This window comes from Prionailurus viverrinus, chromosome E1, assembly GCF_022837055.1.
Source record: "Prionailurus viverrinus isolate Anna chromosome E1, UM_Priviv_1.0, whole genome shotgun sequence".
Lineage (NCBI taxonomy): Eukaryota > Metazoa > Chordata > Mammalia > Carnivora > Felidae > Prionailurus > Prionailurus viverrinus.
In genome coordinates, this window is record NC_062574.1 from 38,438,517 (window position 1) to 38,458,586 (window position 20,070).

The following is a 20,070-nucleotide window of genomic DNA, read 5'->3' on the forward strand; positions in this document are numbered from 1 at the left end:
TCTTTGAGAAGAAAATGGGTTAACCACTCTTTTGGAGTTCTTAACAGACATCAAATCACATGGAGCACACTTGAGTTGTTAATTATTTTGTAGTTCTTAACCTTGTTTTGGACCATGTCTCTGGGAAACTGATAAAAACCATGACCGTCTTCCAGAAAATGGCATGTTCTCACAACTTCCTGCCCCTACTCTCACGGTGTTCACAGACACTGTCCCTTACCACCATCCCCACTCTGTGGACCCCCGCTGTGGAGGCTGTCCTCAAGTGGCTGGGCCTCCATTTCCCCCCAGTTCTCCTTTTCACTGGAGCCATGTGGTGGTGAGCAAAGGCAGAACCTGATCCTGCAGCAGAGAATTTCTCTCCAACATATTAATAACACACACGGGGAGTCTTAAAAACAACCGTGCTCAGGAACTGAGTGCTGGCTGAGCAACTTTCAGGAAGCTTCTCCTGAAGACTCTCAAAGATTGAGTTAGGCCAGTGGGGTTCCTGGCAGAAATTTCAAGGGACAATGGTGGCTTTTTGAAGAGGACTAATTGATCCCTGGGCTGGAAAGGACCCAGGGCTGACAGGCTGTTTTCCTGCTATGTTGAAGGCACTGTCCTCTCCTTTGCCTCAAGATCTTAGCACACACACTCTGCCCCCTTGGTCAGCCATGCTCACCCCACCTTTTCCACCTGGTATTCTCCCTACCCTCAGGTCTTTGGTTAGACACAACTTCCCCTTGGACGCTTTCTCTGATTCCCTAATGTCAGTGTTCGAGGAGCCCTTTCCCTGTGCCCCCATTGGCCTTGACTTTCTCCACTTCAGTCCTTGTCCTGCCTGCTATAATGGGCACTCTACTCATCTGTAGCTCTACTGGATTGTGTGTTCCAGGAGGAGTAGAGGCCAAGTGATTCTTATAAGCTGGCCTATTCCCAACAGTGTCAGGAAAATAGAGCGTGACGGAATCAAAATAAATAAATAACCGGTTGGTTCAACGCAGGCATTATTGGCATTTTGGACATGATAATTCTTTGTTATGGTGGACTGTCCTGTGCATTGTAGGACATTTAGCAGCGCCCCTGGCTTCTACCCACCAGATCCCAGTAGCGCCCCATCCAGTGCTGACAACTAAAAATGTCTCCAGACACTGTCCAGTGACCCTGGGAGGCAAAATCACCCTGATGGAAAACCACCGCTTTAATGGATGAATGCTGACCTTGGAGTCACTTTGCCGATCTTGCATCTATGTCAGGGAGTGAAAATTCAGGTAATCAATTAATGCTGATGGAGTGGGTGGCTCCTGAAATGGCTGGCTGACCTCTTGTGGATCTTCAAAAGAGCCCCCCCCCCCGCCCCCCCACCAAAATCTATTACATGTTTGCAAAAGAGTGGTTAAGTCCTTTAATGACCTATGACAATGTAAGAACACGAGAGGGAGCTGTAACAAGTTCCAACACAGAGGAAAACCAGCCACTCCCAGAAAGGGTGACTGAAGCTCTTCCATAGTGATGAGCTCTGGAGGTTTAGACGCTTGGTTATGCCCTAGAGTTAGGACAGCCGAACCAGAGTCTTGGGTTTTTATTTTCTGAATCTACTACGAAAGATCCCTGTGTGTGTGGCTCCCCCCTCCCCCGCACCCGCCCCAGAAATATAGACAAGAGGGGGAAAACAAAGATCCATTTGTGTTCCATAAATAAGTCATAAGCATCAGGAACAGGGTCTTCCCAGCTTCCAGGGCAATGGCCCTTCTCTGGTGACAGCAGGGACTGAGGAGTTGACACGGAGGCTCTGGGCTCCCCCCAGATCATCAACACATCAGCCTTCAGGCTTGAAGTTCAATACAGACCATCACATTCTGGGGCTCCACCCTGAGTCCATGCCTGGCTCTGGAACCCGGGGAAATTATATACCATTTTCGTGCTGCAACTTTGCGTGTGTACGCACACGGATTCATACCTTTTATCATATTTTCGAAGGCGTCTAAACCCTCCAGATACTAAGAACCCCTGGTCCAAGCCCCTCATTGTAGAAGTGAAGAACCTGAAGCTCAGAGGTTAAGAGGCTCCTTCAAGTTCCTACAGCTGCAATGTGGCAGAACTAGGACAGACACTGCTATCTCCCTCTGCCTTCAGGCCCAGTGGGGCGCTGTTCTGATGGGGACCTGGGCTGTAGGGCAGTGAGGTCTGGTCCGAGGCCACTGAGGATGGCTTAGAGGGATAGGAGGGGGTGCTTTGCCAGTAGGGTTACCAGATAAAATGAGATGCCTAGTTACATTTGACTCTCAGATAAATGAATACTTTTACAGTGTAAGTATAAGCCGAATGTTACACAGGACATACACCCGAAGCAGATTCATTGTTTATCTGAAATTCAAATTTAACTGAGCACCCTGGGTGTTTCGGTGTTTTTTGTTGGTGTTATTTGCTCAACCTGGCAACCCTATCTGCCAGGGACAGCCTGGCAGTCTTTGGCTGGGAAGCAAACGCTGAATCGCAGCCAATGGATATTAATGACTCAGTGTTTGACGCTCAGACTACCTTTGGCCCTGCCTTCAATAAAGGCCACGGAGGCCCTTGGCCTGTGTGAGACAACCTGATAAGACCTGCTTGGTTCTTTGTGACTTCAGAAGGCCCGAGGCGTCCTCAAGCACTACAGATATTCTATGTGTATGTGTCCTCTTAGAAGATGACATTTCACAGGTCTGTGAAGAGTAAAGATCAAATTTATTTAATGCAATACCCTGCAGCTGTGTCACTGAGGTGGACGGGACGTGGGAGGAAAATGATCTCAGCTAGGCGTGCTCACTAGTGAAATTCCCCCGCAAAATGGCTGCGGCTGCTCGTCCACCCCCTCAAGACACCCTCAGAAATATCGTAAGACCTCAGGGGACCATTTCTTTAGCAAGGAATAAATTAAAAAAAAATTAGTAAGAAAAATACGCATTTCATTTTTCTATTAAAAACAATATTTGCTGTAGGCAAACATCTTCCCATCTTGCAGCCTGCAGCATGGTAAAGGAAAAGAAAGAAAGGGTATAGAAAAACAGCATAAGAACATCTGTGCTCTGTCCGACTTCATTTTCTCTTCTGTGCATTGCCCGGAATGAACCTGATCTTCAGGTTGGCATCTCAAAGGGGTCGCTCCCAAGCAGCTTTGTTGTGACATTTGTGGCAGGCGAGGTCGTGGAGGGAACAGGGGGCGCCGTCTGGTCAGTGCTGTTCACTTCCGAGGAACAAGGGCCACCCAGAACCACAGGCCTTTGAAGGACCAAAGGCAAAGAGAGAGAGAGAGAGAGAGAAAAAAAAAAATAGCCCCTCAGCCCAGCCATTCGCTAGAAGCGATTGGCTACAAAACAAAAAAATGGTTTCTGTGTGTGAAAATACTTGGACAAGTTCTTGATCTCCGTGCAAGACAAAAATATTCAAGTTTCAAAATATCCCAATGGCCGTTTAACCCTGAACCTCCTTCTGCGGCTCCCCACTCCTGAGGATGCCCCAGCTTGGTGAGAGGGGGGCACTGTGGGGGGACATAACCAGCCCCTCCGTATCTCTTTATACCCCCCATAAATGTAGGCAGATGGATTTCAGAACTGGTGACTTGGCCTGAGGAATTGCTCTGTTCAGTGGGAGCAGGGCAGGTTCATAAATAAATGCACAGAGCTCTTGGAATACAGGAATGATCTCCTCTTCTTGGAACGTGGGTGTCCTTCCAAGGAGGAACATCTGTCCCGCAGCCCTAAGTTCCATCAAGGGAGCCTTCCGTTCTCTGCAGAGACAAGAGAAGACAAGCTATGGTCACACCCTTCAGGGCTCAAGACTGGCCTGGAGGAGGGGTAAGCAATATTGCAGCAAGTGCTTCACAAAGGCTCTCTGACAGCGCCGTCTTCCGCTGGTACCTCCACCCTGTGGGGTCAGCTCCTGCCCACATTCACTTCTCCCTTCTCTCCACACCAGCTCCACCCAGGGCTGTGGCCTCCACTGCCTGTAGACGCGCGCTGCACATCAGGCTATCAGCCAACTTTGTCAAGCACCCACTGTACACCCAGCATTCTGCCCCGTGGGTGCCACACTTACCTACAGAGCAAGACTAGTAGAGTTAAGAGAGACCTGGCTTCTTGCTCCAGCTCTGCTTCTAACACAAGCTGAGGCTTCTCTAGGTCTGTTTTCTTTTCTTTTTTTTTTTTCAACTTTTTTTTTTTTAATGTTTATTTATTTTTGAGAGAGACAGAGACAGACTGCGAGTGGGTTAGGGGCAGAGAGAGAGGGAGACACAGAACCCGAAGCAGGCTCCAGGCTCCAAACTGTCAGCACAGAGCCTGACGTGGGGCTCGAACTCACAAACTGGGAGATCATGACCTGAGTGGAAGTTGGTTGCTCAACCAACTGAGCCACCCAGGCACCCCTGTTTTCTTTTAAAAATTTTTTTTAATTAATGTTTTTTATTTATTTTTGAGAGAGAGAGAGAGAGAGAGAGAGAGAGAGAGAGAGAGAGAGAATGGGAAGCAGGCTCCAGGCTCTAAGCTGACAGCACAGAGCCCGACGCGGGGCTCGAACTCATGAACCGTGAGATCATGACCTGAGCTGAAGTTGATGCTCAGCCGACTGAGCCACCCAGGCACCACCACCACCACCCCCAGCCCATTTTCTTTTTTAATCGCAAAATCAAAGAGTTTTAACACGGATAAACACTGAGGATGCTTATCGTCGTAAAGATGAAGAAGCGGAAGAAGCCAGACGCAGGAGGAACAAATATTGTGTGATTCCACTTACACGAGGTACCCAGAGTAGTCAAACTGAACAAAACAGAAACAAAAGCCAGATTCCGCACGCCATCCTGCAGTGTTCTCTAACTGCTTTGTGTGATATTGTCGACACCTCCGTATCCACCAGTAACTGGACCCCCATCTGACCTGAGTACTGTTATCTACACCGAGGACACAAGAACCCGCCAGGAATTTTATATCCTATCTGTTACTGACAAACAGTGCTAGCATGTGGGAAAGGTCCTAACAAACTGCAGGAGTTCAGAGGTGGGGAGACGCCCTCGCTGTGCCACGAGGGAATCACAGAAGGCTTCGTGGAGCCAGCCTCCAAGGTGAGGCGGGTTTGGACGAATGGCTGCAGCATAGGGGCAAGAGCGGGGCAGATGGAAATGCTGGAGCAAAGGTGCCCTGGGCCCCAAAGGGCAGGCAGCAAATGAGTCCGTGACCCGACCCTCTGTGAGTGCAGGTGGACCTCGTGGGCACACAAGTGGGGGCACTTGTGGGGATCAGCCAGCGTCTCGGGAGCCCCATGGCCAGGCTGGTTGGCTCTTTGACGGTGGGGGCTGAGGTCCCTGTTTTGTTCTGGTCCCTGCGCATCTGAGGAGCCTCTGAGAACAGGATGCGGGTCCCAAGGGCTCCAGCTGGCAGGCCACGGCTCTGCCTCTGCCTTTGCCAGGAGAGACCCTGGCAAGCGGGCCAAGAGAGCTGTGTTGGCCCCAAGGGGCTGGAGGCCCGCCAGCGCTGGCAGCTACCTTCATTTCTTCCGCTTTGCCCAGAGGGGTGACCCTGGTGTCCAGGCTTCCTGCAGGCCCCAGACCAAGTCCCTCCCTAAACACCTCCGCTCTCCTCCGCCAGGCGAGGCAAGCACTCGGTAGCTGCAGCAGGACTGGCCCCACGGATGGGAAGGGCTGGGTCACAGTCAACCGGACCTTGAAGTAATGGTTAACATACTCACATCCAAGACCTGTCCTTCCTTGTACCTAAATCAGAGGCCAGCTGTCAGCCACCCAAGAACAGCCATGAAATCGCCCCACTTCGGGCCAGAACATGGTATAGATGCTCTCAAAGGTCATTTTACTTCTAACACCCCTGGGTTTTCTACTTCCTGATTCTAGAATGTATCCCTTATTGGGGGGGGGCACCTTGGTCTTTCAGTTAGTTAAGCTCTTGGTTTCAGCTCAGGTCATGATCCCACAGTTTGTGGGTTCAAGCCCAGGACTGAGATCCCTGCTCGGGATTCTCTCTCTCTCTCTCCTTCTCGCTCTCTGCCCCTCCCCACTCACTCCCTCTCTCAAAAAATAGATAAACTTGGGGCGCCTGGGTGGCTCAGTTGGTTAAGCGTCCGACTTTGGCTCAGGTCATGATCTCGCGGTCCGTGGGTTCGAGCCCCATGTCGGGCTCTGTGCTGACAACTCAGAGCCTGGAGCCTGTTTCAGATTCTGTGTCTCCCTCTTTCTCTGACCCTCCCCTGTTCATGCTCTCTCTCTGTCTCAAAAATAAATAAATGTTAAAAAAATTTTTTAAAAAATAAATAAACTTAAAATAAAAATAGAATGTGCCCCTTATGAGCACTTCCAATAAACCAAGTCTGTGATAGGTGCTCATTTAATCCTTGCAACAACCAGGTGGGGTGGGGGTGGTTATTATCTCCAATTCCAGATGAGGAAACGAAGGCCCTGAGACATCTGCCCAGCGTGACTCAGCTGGTAAACAGCGAATCATGGAAAGGTTAGGTTTTAAGGTGGGTCTCTGATTCCCAAGTCAAAGCCTGGCTTTGGGTGAATCCTATGAAGAGGCGTTTCAGGGCCAAAATGAAGTAAGTCTCCCATTCGTGCCTCATACTGCCAGAGTGCTGAAAAGAACTTTAAACAGACCATCAAGTAGCATTTATGTGGTCCATTGCAAAATACTTTGTACACGTGTTCCTCATTTCACCTTTAAGAAACTTCTAGTAGGGAGCTATTACTGTGTTTGGGGTTCTCACCATCTCTGTTTCACGAATTGGAAAGCTTAGTTGGAGGAGGGCAGGATCACCCGAAAGATGGCCAGAGAGCTGAAGCTCAGACTCCAGTTCCCACTGCTGGCTCCCAGGAGGGAAGGGGGTGAGCTGTAACTGGGAACCGCCTCTTTTTCCGTAAGAAGACAAGGCTGTCTCCAAGATCCCGAGACCCACGAAGGTCCAGATTCACCCCCTTTCTTTTAAGTACAAGGTGTTCTCTTTCACATTATCTGTCTGCCTGGGCCACAAACACAATTTATAAACAAGGCAAAAATGGCAGAGGAAAAATGAAGTCAGAATGTGCCATTGAAGCAAGTCAAACAATACTAAATTAGTATTTGGCTAAGCGGCTATCTCATTGTTAAGATATTTCCTCCAATGTGTTTTCAGAAGCAACGGCCATTAAACTACTGGGAATGATCGCCAGGTTTGATTTCAGGAAGGAAATCCCCTCCCATTTCCCTGCTGGGCAATTCGATTAATTTTCTCCTGACCCTCACCAGCTGATTATTAGGAAAACTATACCTCCTTCTTTTCTAAACAAATTGTATTCGCTTAAAGCGTCAAAATCTCTCTCCCAACGGCTGGGAAGCCCTGAGCTCCCGCCAAAAGTCTATTCTTTGGGAGGGCAGGACCAGCTGGTGGGGGAGCTCTCAGGAGCATCCTGGGAGCAGACTTCTGGACCTATGGGTCAGCTTCTGGGGGAAAAGGAAAGTTCTATCTGTGCTGGAGCTCAGAGCCTTTGTCCAGAGAGACCGTTTGGATTGCAGACAAAGTAAATAAGTCAGTCCTGCAGGTCCAACAGACTTGCCTGGGGAGGACACAGCTATGTTTATTGTCGCGGGAGAGCATCTCTTTTTCTGGGTCCCACGTTGCCTATGGAGCAAAGATCTCACTTTCCACTCCCTCAAGGCCATGATAGCTGGAACAATGATGTCACTTCTTGGAGGGAGTCTTGTGTTGTGGACTAGCCAAGGAATCTGGGGACCCAGGTTCTAGTCCTGGCTCTGCTATTACCTGGCTGGGACACCCCAGCCAGGCTGTTCTGCCGATTCAGCCGTCAGTTTTTGCACCTATAAATTGGGCTCCGGACCCTTGCCAAGGCGAGTCACTGGTTTCGGGAGTCGGGTGGGTTTAGGCTAGAAAAAGACCTTCATTTTATCCCTCTTTTCCTTAAATTGATAGCTTTCCTCCATAAGAAGAATGTCAGTGGTTTCCTGCCGTCAAAGGCATAATGAGTTCTCTGTTTTATAAGAATTCAGACTCCAGCAAAACAAAGGAAGCCAGGGGGCCCATTGGAAAGGCTACCAGCAATCTTGCTGAAGGTTCTTTCTTCCCAGACCTTAAAGCAGCGGCTCCTCATTTCTCAAGATACCAGCTGCCCAGTTAACCCCTAAACTACTGGGTAGTTCATCAAAAGGTTGGGAGTGGGAAGATAGGAGGAGACAGATCTTAGCAAAATTTGAACTTGGACCTCCACATTAAAAGAATATATATTTCCATCTGCCAAGTAACAGCATCCTAAATCCTCAATTTCCTACAGAGTGAAAACCTCAGGGGCGCCTGGGTGGCTCCGTCGATTAAGCGACTGACCTCGGCTGAGATCATGATCTCACGGTTCGTGGCTTTGAGCCCCGCGTCGAGCTCTGTGCTGACAGCTCAGAGCCTGGAGCCTGCTTCCGAGATTCTGTGTCTCCTTCTCTCTGCCCCTCCCCTGCTCGTGCTCTGTCTCTCTCTCTGACTCTCAAAAAATAAATAAATGTTAATTAAAAAAAAAAAAAAAAAAAAAAGGAAAACCTCATAATGAGGTGTTTGAGTCCTTTGCATGTAAGCCCTAACTGACCTCTTCCTAGTGCTTCTCCTGGATGTCCTTTCTGCTATCACCCTGAGCTGTTTGGACTGTTCCTTCCCTCGTGGCTCTACTCCTGCTGATCTTTCTACCTGGGCCTGCTGCTGTGGTTGGACCCCTTCCTCACGGCCGATCCCAGTGACCCCTTCCGTGGGGAGGAGACCCTAACCAGAACCGTCTTTCTTCTGCGTTTCCATAGCTTCTGGTGAGCCATCATCACCTTGCTTTCTCATCCGTGTTAACTCATCTGATTCCCTCTGTGGGTCAAGGACCTTGAGTGGCCTCTGCAGCAGAGGACCTGGTGTGTCAGGGTGACTGGCATAGGCTCTCAGAGTTCAAAGTTCAAATGCACTTTTGGATCCTCCCTTCCTCCAAGCATTCCCCCCACCCCACAACAATGTCTGCCTCACTTCCAAAGCCTGCACCTGAACTAGGAGGAAATGTGCACTTCGCTCAAGGGGGGCTATATGTTCTAGATTCCTGATCCTTTGAGGGGGGTCTCTCTTCGTATGAGGGCTGAGATGCAAGCATGGAAACAGTGGGAGAGAATATTTGAAGTCACCAGGCCCAGAAAACCTGGCCAGCCCGATGACCAAACACCCTCCATACAACATCTAGGCTATTGTTGCCCGGGGCTCCTGGTCTAAAACAGACCAGGCCGCTGTAGGGGTGTGATTCGTGGGAGTGCAGAACCTGGCTGAGTTTGGAAATAGTTCACTGTTCAATGGACCATTTTTAAAAATTGTTTGTGAAATGTGTACTTACAGAATATCTGTTTTCCACGAAATCTGCAAAACAAAGCATAACATGGAGGGTGAGCGATTCAGAGAGTACATCAGGCTCCTCCCGCCCCCCAACCATCTCAGGAACCTCATGGGTAAAGGCAGGGGGTGGGGGCAGTGCAGAAGGAGACACCAGAGCTTTACTGGGTGCTCAGCTGTATGGCTCCTTTGCCCACAGACAGCTTCCTCTGGGCTCTATACTCCATGTGACAAGCATATTAAAATCCCTGGAAGCTCACTGGACATTTTAAACAGTTTTTTTTTTTAAGATTTTATTTTATTTTTTAATTTGTTTTAATGTTTGTTTATTTTTGCGAGAAGAGACAGAGTGTGAGCTGGGGGGGGGGGGGGGGTGGGCAGGGGTGGGGAGCAGAGAGAGAGACCCAGAATCTGAAGCAGGCTCCAGGCTCTGAACTGTCAGCACAGAGCCTGACGCGAGGCTCGAACCCATGAGCAGTGAAATCATGACCTGAGCTGAAATAGGACGCTTAACCGACTGAGCCACCCGGGCGCCCAAAGATTTTATTTTATTTTTTAAGTAATCTCTATATCCAATGTGGGGCTGGAACTCATGACTGCAAAAACCCGAGTCGCATGCTCCATGGACTGAGCCACCCAGGCGTCCCGGCAGGTTTTTTGTTGTTGTTGTTTTTTTTAATTAGTACTTCAGGTTATTTCAAGAAAAAAACTGAAAACTATAGAGGAGTAGAAAGTAGCCGATAAGCATGATCTCTTGTTCCATTCTTTAAACCCTGTTGACACTTTTGTCCCCCAGTCTTTTTCTGCTCTCCCGTAGGCTTTTGGTTCTGAGTCATAACATACAACATATGCCATTTTCTAGCCTATCCTTTTTACATAACGTGATCTTATAAACATTTCCTGGTACCTTCTTAAACATACTTGGGAGTGGCCTGTGTAATAATCATTCAATGGGTGTACAATTGTTTACTTATCCAGCTCCTTACTTTAGAAATTTAGGTTCTTTCCAAGTTTTTGCTGTTTTATTTTTTATTTTTTTTTTTTTTAATTTTTTTTCAACGTTTATTTATTTTTGGGACAGAGAGAGACAGAGCATGAACGGGGGAGGGGCAGAGAGAGAGGGAGACACAGAATCGGAAACAGGCTCCAGGCTCTGAGCCATCAGCCCAGAGCCCGACGCGGGGCTCGAACTCACGGACCGCGAGATCGGGACCTGGCTGAAGTCGGACACTTAACCGACTGCGCCACCCAGGCGCCCCAGTTTTTGCTGTTTTAAATAGTGCTGCCAGGGGAGCCTGGGTGGCTCGGTCAGTTAAGTGTCCGACTCTCGGTTTCGGCCGAAGTCATGCTCTCACGGTTTCTTGAGTTCGAGCCCCACGTCAGGCTCTGTGTTGACAGCGTGGAGCCTGCTTAGGATTCTCTCTCTCTCTCTCTCTCTCTCTCTCTCTCTCTCTGTCCCTCCCCTGCTCACGTTTTTCCTCTCCCAAAATAAATAAACTTAATAAAAAAAAAGATGTAAATAGTGCTGCCACATCCTCTTTGGGAATAAGGCTATTTCCTTATTTCGTAGTAGCTTCTCCATCCCCACAAGTGGGAGCAGGGGAGGAGAAGGTATAAACACTGCCACCACTCTCGGGATAGACTGCCCAAGCGCTGCCTGGAATGACAGGGCCACCTCTTCCCCCTTCCCCCATAGGCCACCCTGTCTTCTTGCTAGGGTGCACGCCAGGACCTGCTGGCCCAGCCAGGCTGCAAGGATGAACATGGGCCTGTCAGGTCCTTCCAAATGTCAGGAAGATCGGAGAGAGGTGAAGAAAGGCCAAGGAGAACGGGAGGTGTCGTGTGGGGGGCGAGCCATCCCGCCAGTGTTAGTTAGAGCCGGTTTTCACTACAACAGGAGAGAGAGGGCTGTGCTTTGCCCTTGGAAAGGAGCAGGCCCCCACCCATTGCAGTTTCTAATCGGGCAGCGGCCCACACGGCTGGGGCTGATTCCCCAAACAGTCCATGCAGGACACAGACCTGAAGACAGAGAAACCATGGGGACCTCCTGCTGTCTGGGAAAGGCGCCCAGAGCGTATGTGGGTGTTGGGGGTGGCAGCCAGTCTTGAAGGTGGAAGAGGCAATGGCAGGAGGGCCATAACCTACCGGACCCGAGTCCTCAGGGCTACTAGGTGGATGCACTCCAAGGGGCCTCGGGCTCTGCGAGGCCGCCCAACCTCAAACCCAGTCCCTTCTGAGTCTTGGGCGGTCTTGGGGCCCACCTGTCACAACGGGAGTCACAACCCTTCTGTTTCTCTCTCTAATTTAAAAATATCCTGTTTCCAAAAGTCCACTTCCCCCTCAAACCCTGCCTTATCACAGCCCTATTGTGCGTCCCCTGGAGAGGGAACGGGGCCAGAAGTTCCTAAGGGGCCCCCTTCTGTCCTGGCTGGGCCAGAGGCAGACGTCAAACAGCCAAATGGATGAATCAGCCGGACCACACGAAGTCGAGCCATTGTGTAAACTTCCACGCATTGAGTGAGGCTCGGGCAAGGCTCCCACCTGCAGCCCAAATCCGACCCGGGAGGACCTGAAGGACCCCCTGCTTCCCACTCCCCCAAAACCCCCGAGGGCTCTGGAATCAGACTTAAGAGGGAAAGAGCCTTAGTCTGTATGTCTGTAATAGTCTTAGACTATTACTTAGTCTTAGTAATATGAATACAAAAGACGGAAAATTTCGAATATGCTAGTAACACTCAAGGAAAACCTAGGTTTATGCCCACTTGTAGCATATCACTGCAACTTGGAGCAATCACTGCAAAAATAGAATCTGGTGGGTGGTACCTATTTTTTTTTTCACAGACTACTTTTTTACCCTCTTAGATTCTGAAGTAAAGAAACGCACCCCCCCCCCGGGGGGGGGGGGGGCAGGGCTGGCAGTGTCCGCCAGGCTGGCTGGCTCAGTGCCACACAGGATGGGTGGGGACCGGCTCTCAAGTGCTCTTTTGTCCCTCCCACAGGGGTTGTGAGAGGCCCTCCGCACTGTGGTTCTTTCTTGATGACAGCTACTCTTAGTATATTAGACTTCTGCCCCTTTAGAAACATTTGGAACACCAAAGAGCGAGCGGAATATAAAGGCCGAGTGAGCAGATCCTCAGGTGGGAAGATGGCTGGGTCCAACCCCAAAAGGCATAACTTCGTGTCTGGAGCAGGACCCGGCATCTCTTCCAGGGCCTGGCATTGTCAAGTGGGATGTGCCCAGGACACCTGTGGAGGTGGGCACAGGGCATCTAGAGAGGAAAACCAATTCTCCTGTTGGAGGACTCACAAGGAGGTGAATTACGAGAAGCCAAGGTTTCTTAACACTGACATTTGGGGCTGGATCATCTTCTTCTTCTTCTTTTTTTTTTTTTTAGAGTTTACATACTGGTTTTTAGCAATATCTACACCCAACGTGGGCCTTCAACTCGTGACCCTGAGACCAAGAGTTGGATGCTCTCTCAGGGCGCCTGGGTGGCTCCATCGGTTAAGCGTCCGACTTTGGCTCAGGGCATGATCTCATGCTTCGGGAGTTGGAGCCCCGCATCGGGCTCTGTGCTGACAGCTTGGAGTCTGGTGTCTGTTTCAGATTCTGTGACTCCCTCTCTCCCTCCCCCTCCCCCACCCTCTCTCATAAAAGGAATAAACGTTAAAAAATTAAAAAAAAAAAAAAAAAAAGAGTTGCATCCTCTCCCAACTGAGCTCACCAGGCACCTCTGGGCTGGATCATTCTTTCTTGTGGGGACTGTCCCATACATTGTAAGATGTTAAGTAGCATTCCTGGCCTCCACACATTAGATGCTATAGCACCCCTTTTCCTCCCCCCCAATTATGACAACCAAAGATGTCTCCTGCCTTGTGAACCAGTGCTCCAGGCCGATGACTCCCAGACCTGAGTTCTTTCATAGTGAAAGAGCTTGACTGCATTGCTGATTGTAGTAAACCACTTCACTCTTCTGTTAAAATCCAGTGTAAATATACATTAGTAGGTTTTGCTTTGGATGACCTGCGGGCCATTTTACAAAGTACTTTTAGAATAAGCCGGAGCACTATAAAAGGTGAAGTCGCGAACCAGAGCGAAGATACAAACTTTCCTGATGAGCCAGAAATTGCGGTTCCTACAAGGCTCAGCCAGGCTGAGTGAAGTTGTTGAGAAAGCCATAGACAGCCCTTAATTGATCTCTTTTCGTTCTTGTCACCAGAAAAGCAAGGGGAGGAGAAGAAAATCAAACCTTTCCCTGGATTAGTCAGAGAAGGAGGAAGTTGATGACAGGTAAAAAGAGAGGCTTGGGGGGCGCGTGCTTGCGGGTGGGGTGGGGGGCTTTTGGTGTCAGGTTGCCCCACAACCGAGAGTGTCTAAGCTATGAGCAAGTCCTGAAGGACACCACCATCTAAATCAAGAGAACTCGGGCGAGTAACAGAGCATCCTGTATGAAGTCCAAGGTTACAGGGGATGGGAGGAAATTGGTTCCAGTTAAGTGTTAAAGAGAGAAAGGTACCAAACCAACCTGGATTACTTCCTTCAAACGCTCACTTTTTAGGACCACCCACATTACTGCTTAAGAAGAGGCATAGGGGCGCCTGGGTGGCGCAGTCGGTTAAGCGTCCGACTTCAGCCAGGTCACGATCTCATGGCCCGTGAGTTCGAGCCCCGTGTCGGGCTCTGGGCTGATGGCTCAGAGCCTGGAGCCTGTTTCCGATTCTGTGTCTCCCTCTCTCTCTGCCCCTCCCCCGTTCATGCTCTGTCTCTCTCTGTCCCAAAAATAAAAACGTTGAAAAAAAAAATTTTTTTTTAAAAAAAGAAGAGGCATAAACACAGGCTTAGTTCCCCTTTCTGTAAAGCCAAACCACAAGTCATAACCAGAGCTACTGTTGCTGCCTGGAATTTGCAAATCCTCATCTTAGGCAAGTCATTGAAAAGGGAATAAGTACTTCAAAGAGCCTGAAGTGTCAACCTTGCAGATCTAACTTACCAGAAATTATCGGCAAGTTTTCCTTTACCTTAAGAGAGCTGATGGTTATGTAAAAGCTCTTTCTCAACCAGTTCTGGGGGCATTCCAGGGCTTGCTGTCCCTTCTACTTAGGCTTTTCTCAATTGGGCCTCTTCTGGATATAAATTTCCTAGTACTGAGAACCCCTCTCCTTCTTTCCCTAATGGTTTGTAAGGAGTCACCTAACAGTTGGGAAAGGGAAACGTTCAAAGATCAGAGGTTTCTTTGTCCCAGACTGAGTTGACTGCTGGGATAAGATGTTAACTTAGCTCTCCGTCAACAAAACAGTAGGCTCCCAGCAGAAGAGCAGACCTGTCTAACCATGGCCATGACCCAGCAGGGGATACTCAGTCAGAAGAGATACCAATTTTATTGAACCCACCTGCCCACCCCAGTGCTTATCCACCTATACACACTCCTGAGGAACACTGCAGTGTTCACTGTGACAATTCCATATGAGGGAGGGACATTTTATTGAAAATTAATAAGAAAACTGACGTCCAGGGGAGAAGTAAGGGTCGGGAGCCAAGTCATATAACTGGGTAAGGGCAGTGCTGAGACCAAACCCTAGTCTCTATCTCCCACTCAGGGTGTTCCTCTTAGGGTTACGGTGCAAAGAACCATCCAGCTGGACTCCAGCCAAAACAAACGTACCAGAAGCACAGTGAGTTGGCCCCTGAGCTCCATGATTTAAATCGGATTTGGAGGGAAAACTCAGGCTTAGTAGAAGCAAATACTTATTGGGTCTTGGAGTCAAGGGTGAGTAAAGGATTAGAATTGCCTCCAAGGGACCTAGGAAGTGACTCTTAGAAGTTGCTTAGAACAAAACATTTAGGGGAATGGTTTTGGATGGACCAAAGCATAGACAAATGACCATGACTTCCAAATGCCAGGACACTGAGACTCTCCGAACGTCATCACCGGAAGGCAACTTAAGATCATCCATCCAACCACCTCACTCAATACAGAAGCACTGAGCTTGCTCAAATTCGCAGATAGACAAAGTAGAATGGTTGTTGCCAGGGGCTGGAAAGAGTAGCGAGTTATTGCTTACTGGGTCTAAAGTTTCATTTGGGGAAGATGAAAAAGTTCTGGAGATGGATGGTGATGGTTATACAGCTACGTGAATGTATTTAATGCCACCAAAACGTACACTTAAAAGTGGTTAAAATGGCAGGTGTTATGTGTATTTGGTCACAGTTAAAACACACAACCAAAGCTGTGAGCTTAGAGCCTAAAGCCAAGATTGCAAAGACCTGGTTCCCCCCACAGCCTACAGATGCCCCCACACTCATGAGCCAGCAGTCCACCTCGCTCCCTCCAGGACGCTGGTCCTGTCCAGATTCCCGCCCTGGGGCTGTTCCTTGGAGGCAGGCCTGCCCAATGCCCTTTCCCTTATCTAGAGGAGCAGTTTTCCTTTGTATCACTCAGGGGAAAAGGGGGGTTTAAGAGCCAGAACTACGCCCTGTGAGCCATTTCCCAAAATAGTCAGCCCTGACGAGCTGCTGGTTGGAAGGTGGGGAGAACTAAGAAATTAAGATGGGAAGAATAAAAAATTAAAAAGGAAAGGTTAGATAAGCCTTAGCTCTGTACTCAGCCCATTCACCGACCTGTCCAGAGACCCACCTCCCCCAAGGTCTTTATTTTATTGTGTGTCACCCTCCTCCCCCCAACACACACACACACACACATGCACACACATGCACATATGTACGTGAGTTGGAGGATTCTCTCTGCTGGCCAACCCTGAGGCCAGTCCTTCCAAGATCCTTTCAGGATTGCTGAGGAGTAAGAAAGACCCTACCTCTTCAAGCAAGACCCTACCTCTTTCACTATGAAAGAACTCAGGTCTGATTATACAGAGGTATAATCAGAAAGGAAGTGAGGTCATCTAGAAAATGCTTCTAAAAGTGTGGTCCCCAGAACAACAGCAGCAACATGTGAGAATTTTTTAGAAATACAAATTGGGGCGCCTGGGTGGCTCGGTCGGTTAAGCGTCTGACTTTGGCTCGGGTCATGATCTCGCGGTTTGTGAGTTCGAGCCCCGCACCGGGCTCTGTGCTGACAGCTCAGAGCCTGGAGCCTGCTTCAGATTCTGTGTCTCCCTCTCTCTCTGTGCCTCCCCTGCTCACTGTCCCCCTCAAAAATAAATAAACATTAAAAAAAATTTTTTTTTTCAACGTTTATTTATTTTTGGGACAGAAAGAGACAGAGCATGAACGGGGGAGGGGCAGAGAGAGAGGGAGACACAGAATCGGAAACAGGCTCCAGGCTCTGAGCCATCAGCCCAGAGCCCGATGCGGGGCTCGAACTCACGGACCGCGAGATCATGACCTGGCTGAAGTCGGACGCTTAACCGACTGCGCCACCCAGGCGCCCCCAAAATAAATAAACATTAAAAAAAAAATACTAAAAGAAGTACAAATTAGTCCCACTCCAGACCTACTGAAATCACAAAGTCTGGGTGGTGGTACCACACCATTTGTGTTTTAACACACCTGGAGAATGCTCCATCTACATTTGAGCCCCTGCCCCTCATTTCACAGACAAGGCAACCAAGGTTCTGAGAGGTTCCACGACTCACCCAGGGTCACCCAGACCATACCAGGCTGTTACTCTTTTTTTTTTTTAACTTGATGTATTTATTTTGAGAGAGTCAGAGATCGTATGAATTGGGGAGGTGCAGAGAGAGGGGGAGAATCTCAAGCAGGCTGTCAGCTCAGAGCCCGACACGGGGCTCAAACTCATGAACTGTGAGATCCTGACCTGAGCTGAAGTCAAAGACCGGACGCTCAACCAACTGAGCCACCCAGGCACCCCCAGGCTGTTAATAGAACTGAATCCTCTAATTAAGCAGATGATAATGTGAAACCGAACAAAGCTGGAAAGGGCAGCAGCAAGCAGTCCCTTTGGCAGGACCGGGAGGAAACGTGAAGCTGGGCTCCCAGCATTGGAGTCCCTGCTCTGCCATCACTGGCCTTAGGATTGGGATGAGTTACTTAGCCTCCGGGCCCATTTTCCCATCTGCAGGACAGGAACAGCAGTAAAACCTCCGTCAACCCTAGGATGGTTTTGAGGACTGAACAAAGAGCAGGCGTCTCGCAGTAAGAGGGACAGAAAGAAAGAACAGGAAGAGGACTGAGGAGCCTACAGCTTCCTGCCTTGGAGCAGCCACCGAGCAGGAAATGCTGGGAAACAGCAGCTCCCCTGGCCTCCAGGATGGGAGCCTCTTAGGTAAGGTGAGCACGCGGACTTTCACAGCAGCACTGTGGTTTTGGCTACAACACCCAGGGCTCTCTCTACCCGCAACCTCTGGGGCAGGAGCCAGCTGCCTGTTCAGAGACCAGGTTACAGAGGAGTCCCAGCCCCAGCTGACTCCTGATGGCCCAAGTGGGGCTCTGGCTGGGAGTCGGGGTGGGGAGGGAGACGGCTGTGTCTGGTCCCTGCCCTGAACCCTAGGGCTCAAGTTTCCCCTGCATCTTTTGGCCAACACGGATTGGATGCTCGCTGTATGGTAGGGGATAGTAGACAGACTCGTGCCTGGGGTAATTAGCCCCATCTCCCCCCAAGCTAACCTCACCCCCTGTTTCTCATTTAATCTCATCTCCATGCAACAGCTGAAGAATCTGGAGTCTCAGAAGGGTCAGGCATCTTGGTCACAGTCACACAGCTGCTAAGGGGCAGCACCAGGACTGGGGCTCAGATGTTTGCGAGCAAAACAGGGCCCTTCACCACCCTGAGCCCCTGGGGTCCATTCCTGCCCTAGACCAGAGGGAGCAGCGAGATTCCCAGGGTGGGGGACTGAGGACTCAGGCACGGAGAACCGTCTGAACAGCTGCCCTAAAGCAGGTGTAAATGCCACCCCCAAATATGCCACACTGGCATAGGATTATTTGGGGCCGGAGGATGCAGAAGGAAGCCTTCCAGGAGTTTCCCTTATCTGACCAGAAGCCGAAGTTCCTGGGAAATGAAGACAGCCATGAGTCCCTCTCCCAGGGAAGGCTTCTGGCCTCCAAGATGACAGAAAGGCGGTGCTGAGATGGACCTGCCTAAACAAGCCTTATTCCATTCGTTTCCCCCAGATATTTACCTTCCCATTTGTTTTGTCACTTCTCCACAAATGTATTGTTCGTGCCTAACGTGCTAAAGAAGCCCCCAGTTCTAACCACACCGAGGGCTTACTCATCACTGTTTTTCTCCTTGTTAATCTGTCTTTTGTCAGTCTCAGGGCAGGGCATCTCATACTGACACTGGGTGTGGCCCTCGCCAGCCAGCTGTAAAGGACCTCCAGCTGCTGGCCCAGGCCACGGCAGACCCCCAGTCCTCCGGTCCTGGGGCGGGGGATCCCTGCAGGAGCCTGATCAGGAGCCTGGAGTTCAGGTCCAGGGTGGGCCAGTCTGGGGACTTGCTTCCTGTGTGAACTTGGTCAGGTGTTTTCACTGCTCTATGCCTCAGTATCCTCATCTGTAAAATGGGACTTAAATGTGAGGATTGAAAGAGATATTGTAACACAGACCGCTTGGCATACACAGTAAGCGCTCAATAAATGTGAGGTTTTGCATAACCAAAGCGACCCAAAATGAACAATTTCAGGGACCATAAGAAGAGCAGAGGGGTTTCATACAATTTTCACACAATTACCCAACAGGGTGTTGTATGGAAACCAATTTGACAATAAATTTCATATTAAAAAAAATAATAAGAGATGGGGCGCCTGGGTGGCACAGTCGGTTAAGCGTCCGACTTCAGCCAGGTCACGATCTCGCGGTCTGTGAGTTCGAGCCCTGCGTCGGGCTCTGGGCTGATGGCTCAGAGCCTGGAGCCTGTTTCCGATTCTGTGTCTCCCTCTCTCTCTGCCCCTCCCCCATTCATGCTCTGTCTCTCTCTGTCCCAAAAATAAATAAACGTTGAAAAAAAAAATTTAAAAAATTGGCATGTTTAAAAAAAAAATAATAAGAGAATGTTTTGGGGAAAAAAAAAAATTACCCAACAGGACCAAGCATGAGCCCTACAAGAACTCTAGCTTTTTGTTACACTGGAAGGACAGAGAAGGCCTATTTATTTCTGAATTTGCATTTTGCTGGCTCTGAATATTTTGAGAATACAAAATGAGACACTGAGGCCAAAAACTCCCCCAGGGGATGGTTTCTGAAAATCAGTCAGTCAGTGTCAAGTTCCACAAGGAGGCTGGGTTTCTGCTCTACCCATGAAAATACCACTTAATATATATATATATATATCATATATATATATTTATATAAGATATATATATATTTATATATATATAAGATAAGATATAGATAAGATAAGATATATATAAGATATATATATTTATATATATATGATATATTTATATATATATGATAAGCATAATCAGCTTGCTCCCTGTATATGATATATACATATATATATGATATACTATTATATAGTAAACCATACATTATATGATATATGTAATATAAAAAGATAAAAAGTAGGCTTTTCTGGTAAGGCAGTGCTCCTCAAACACTGGCAGCACCAGCGATATCTGGGAGCCTGTTAGAGTTCAGATTCTGGAGATTCTGATTCTGTGGGGCTGGGCTGGTCCGGAGACACCCACGGCTGCTGGTCTGGGGACGGCACTTGGAATGGCCAGACTCTCCCAAAGTTTCCACTTAAATACAGGTCTGTTATACAAAGCAAGATACACTCACAGTGACTATTT

General features: G+C 49.0%; 1 protein-coding gene across 6 annotated transcripts in view; it reads right to left on the reverse strand.

The window, feature by feature from the left end:
- Positions 1-2,690: 2,690 nt before the first annotated feature.
- PECAM1 (platelet and endothelial cell adhesion molecule 1) overlaps positions 2,691-20,070 on the reverse strand; it is a 76,016-nt gene continuing 58,636 nt past the window's right edge. For all 6 annotated transcript variants that reach the window (XM_047831786.1, XM_047831784.1, XM_047831787.1 and 3 more), the window contains 2 exons: positions 9,362-9,384; positions 2,691-3,751 (listed from right to left, as the gene is read on the reverse strand). In XM_047831786.1, coding sequence (XP_047687742.1) covers positions 3,722-3,751; positions 9,362-9,384 — 53 coding nt within the window. In that variant the 3' untranslated portion in view covers positions 2,691-3,721. The remainder of the gene's footprint in view (positions 3,752-9,361; positions 9,385-20,070) is intronic.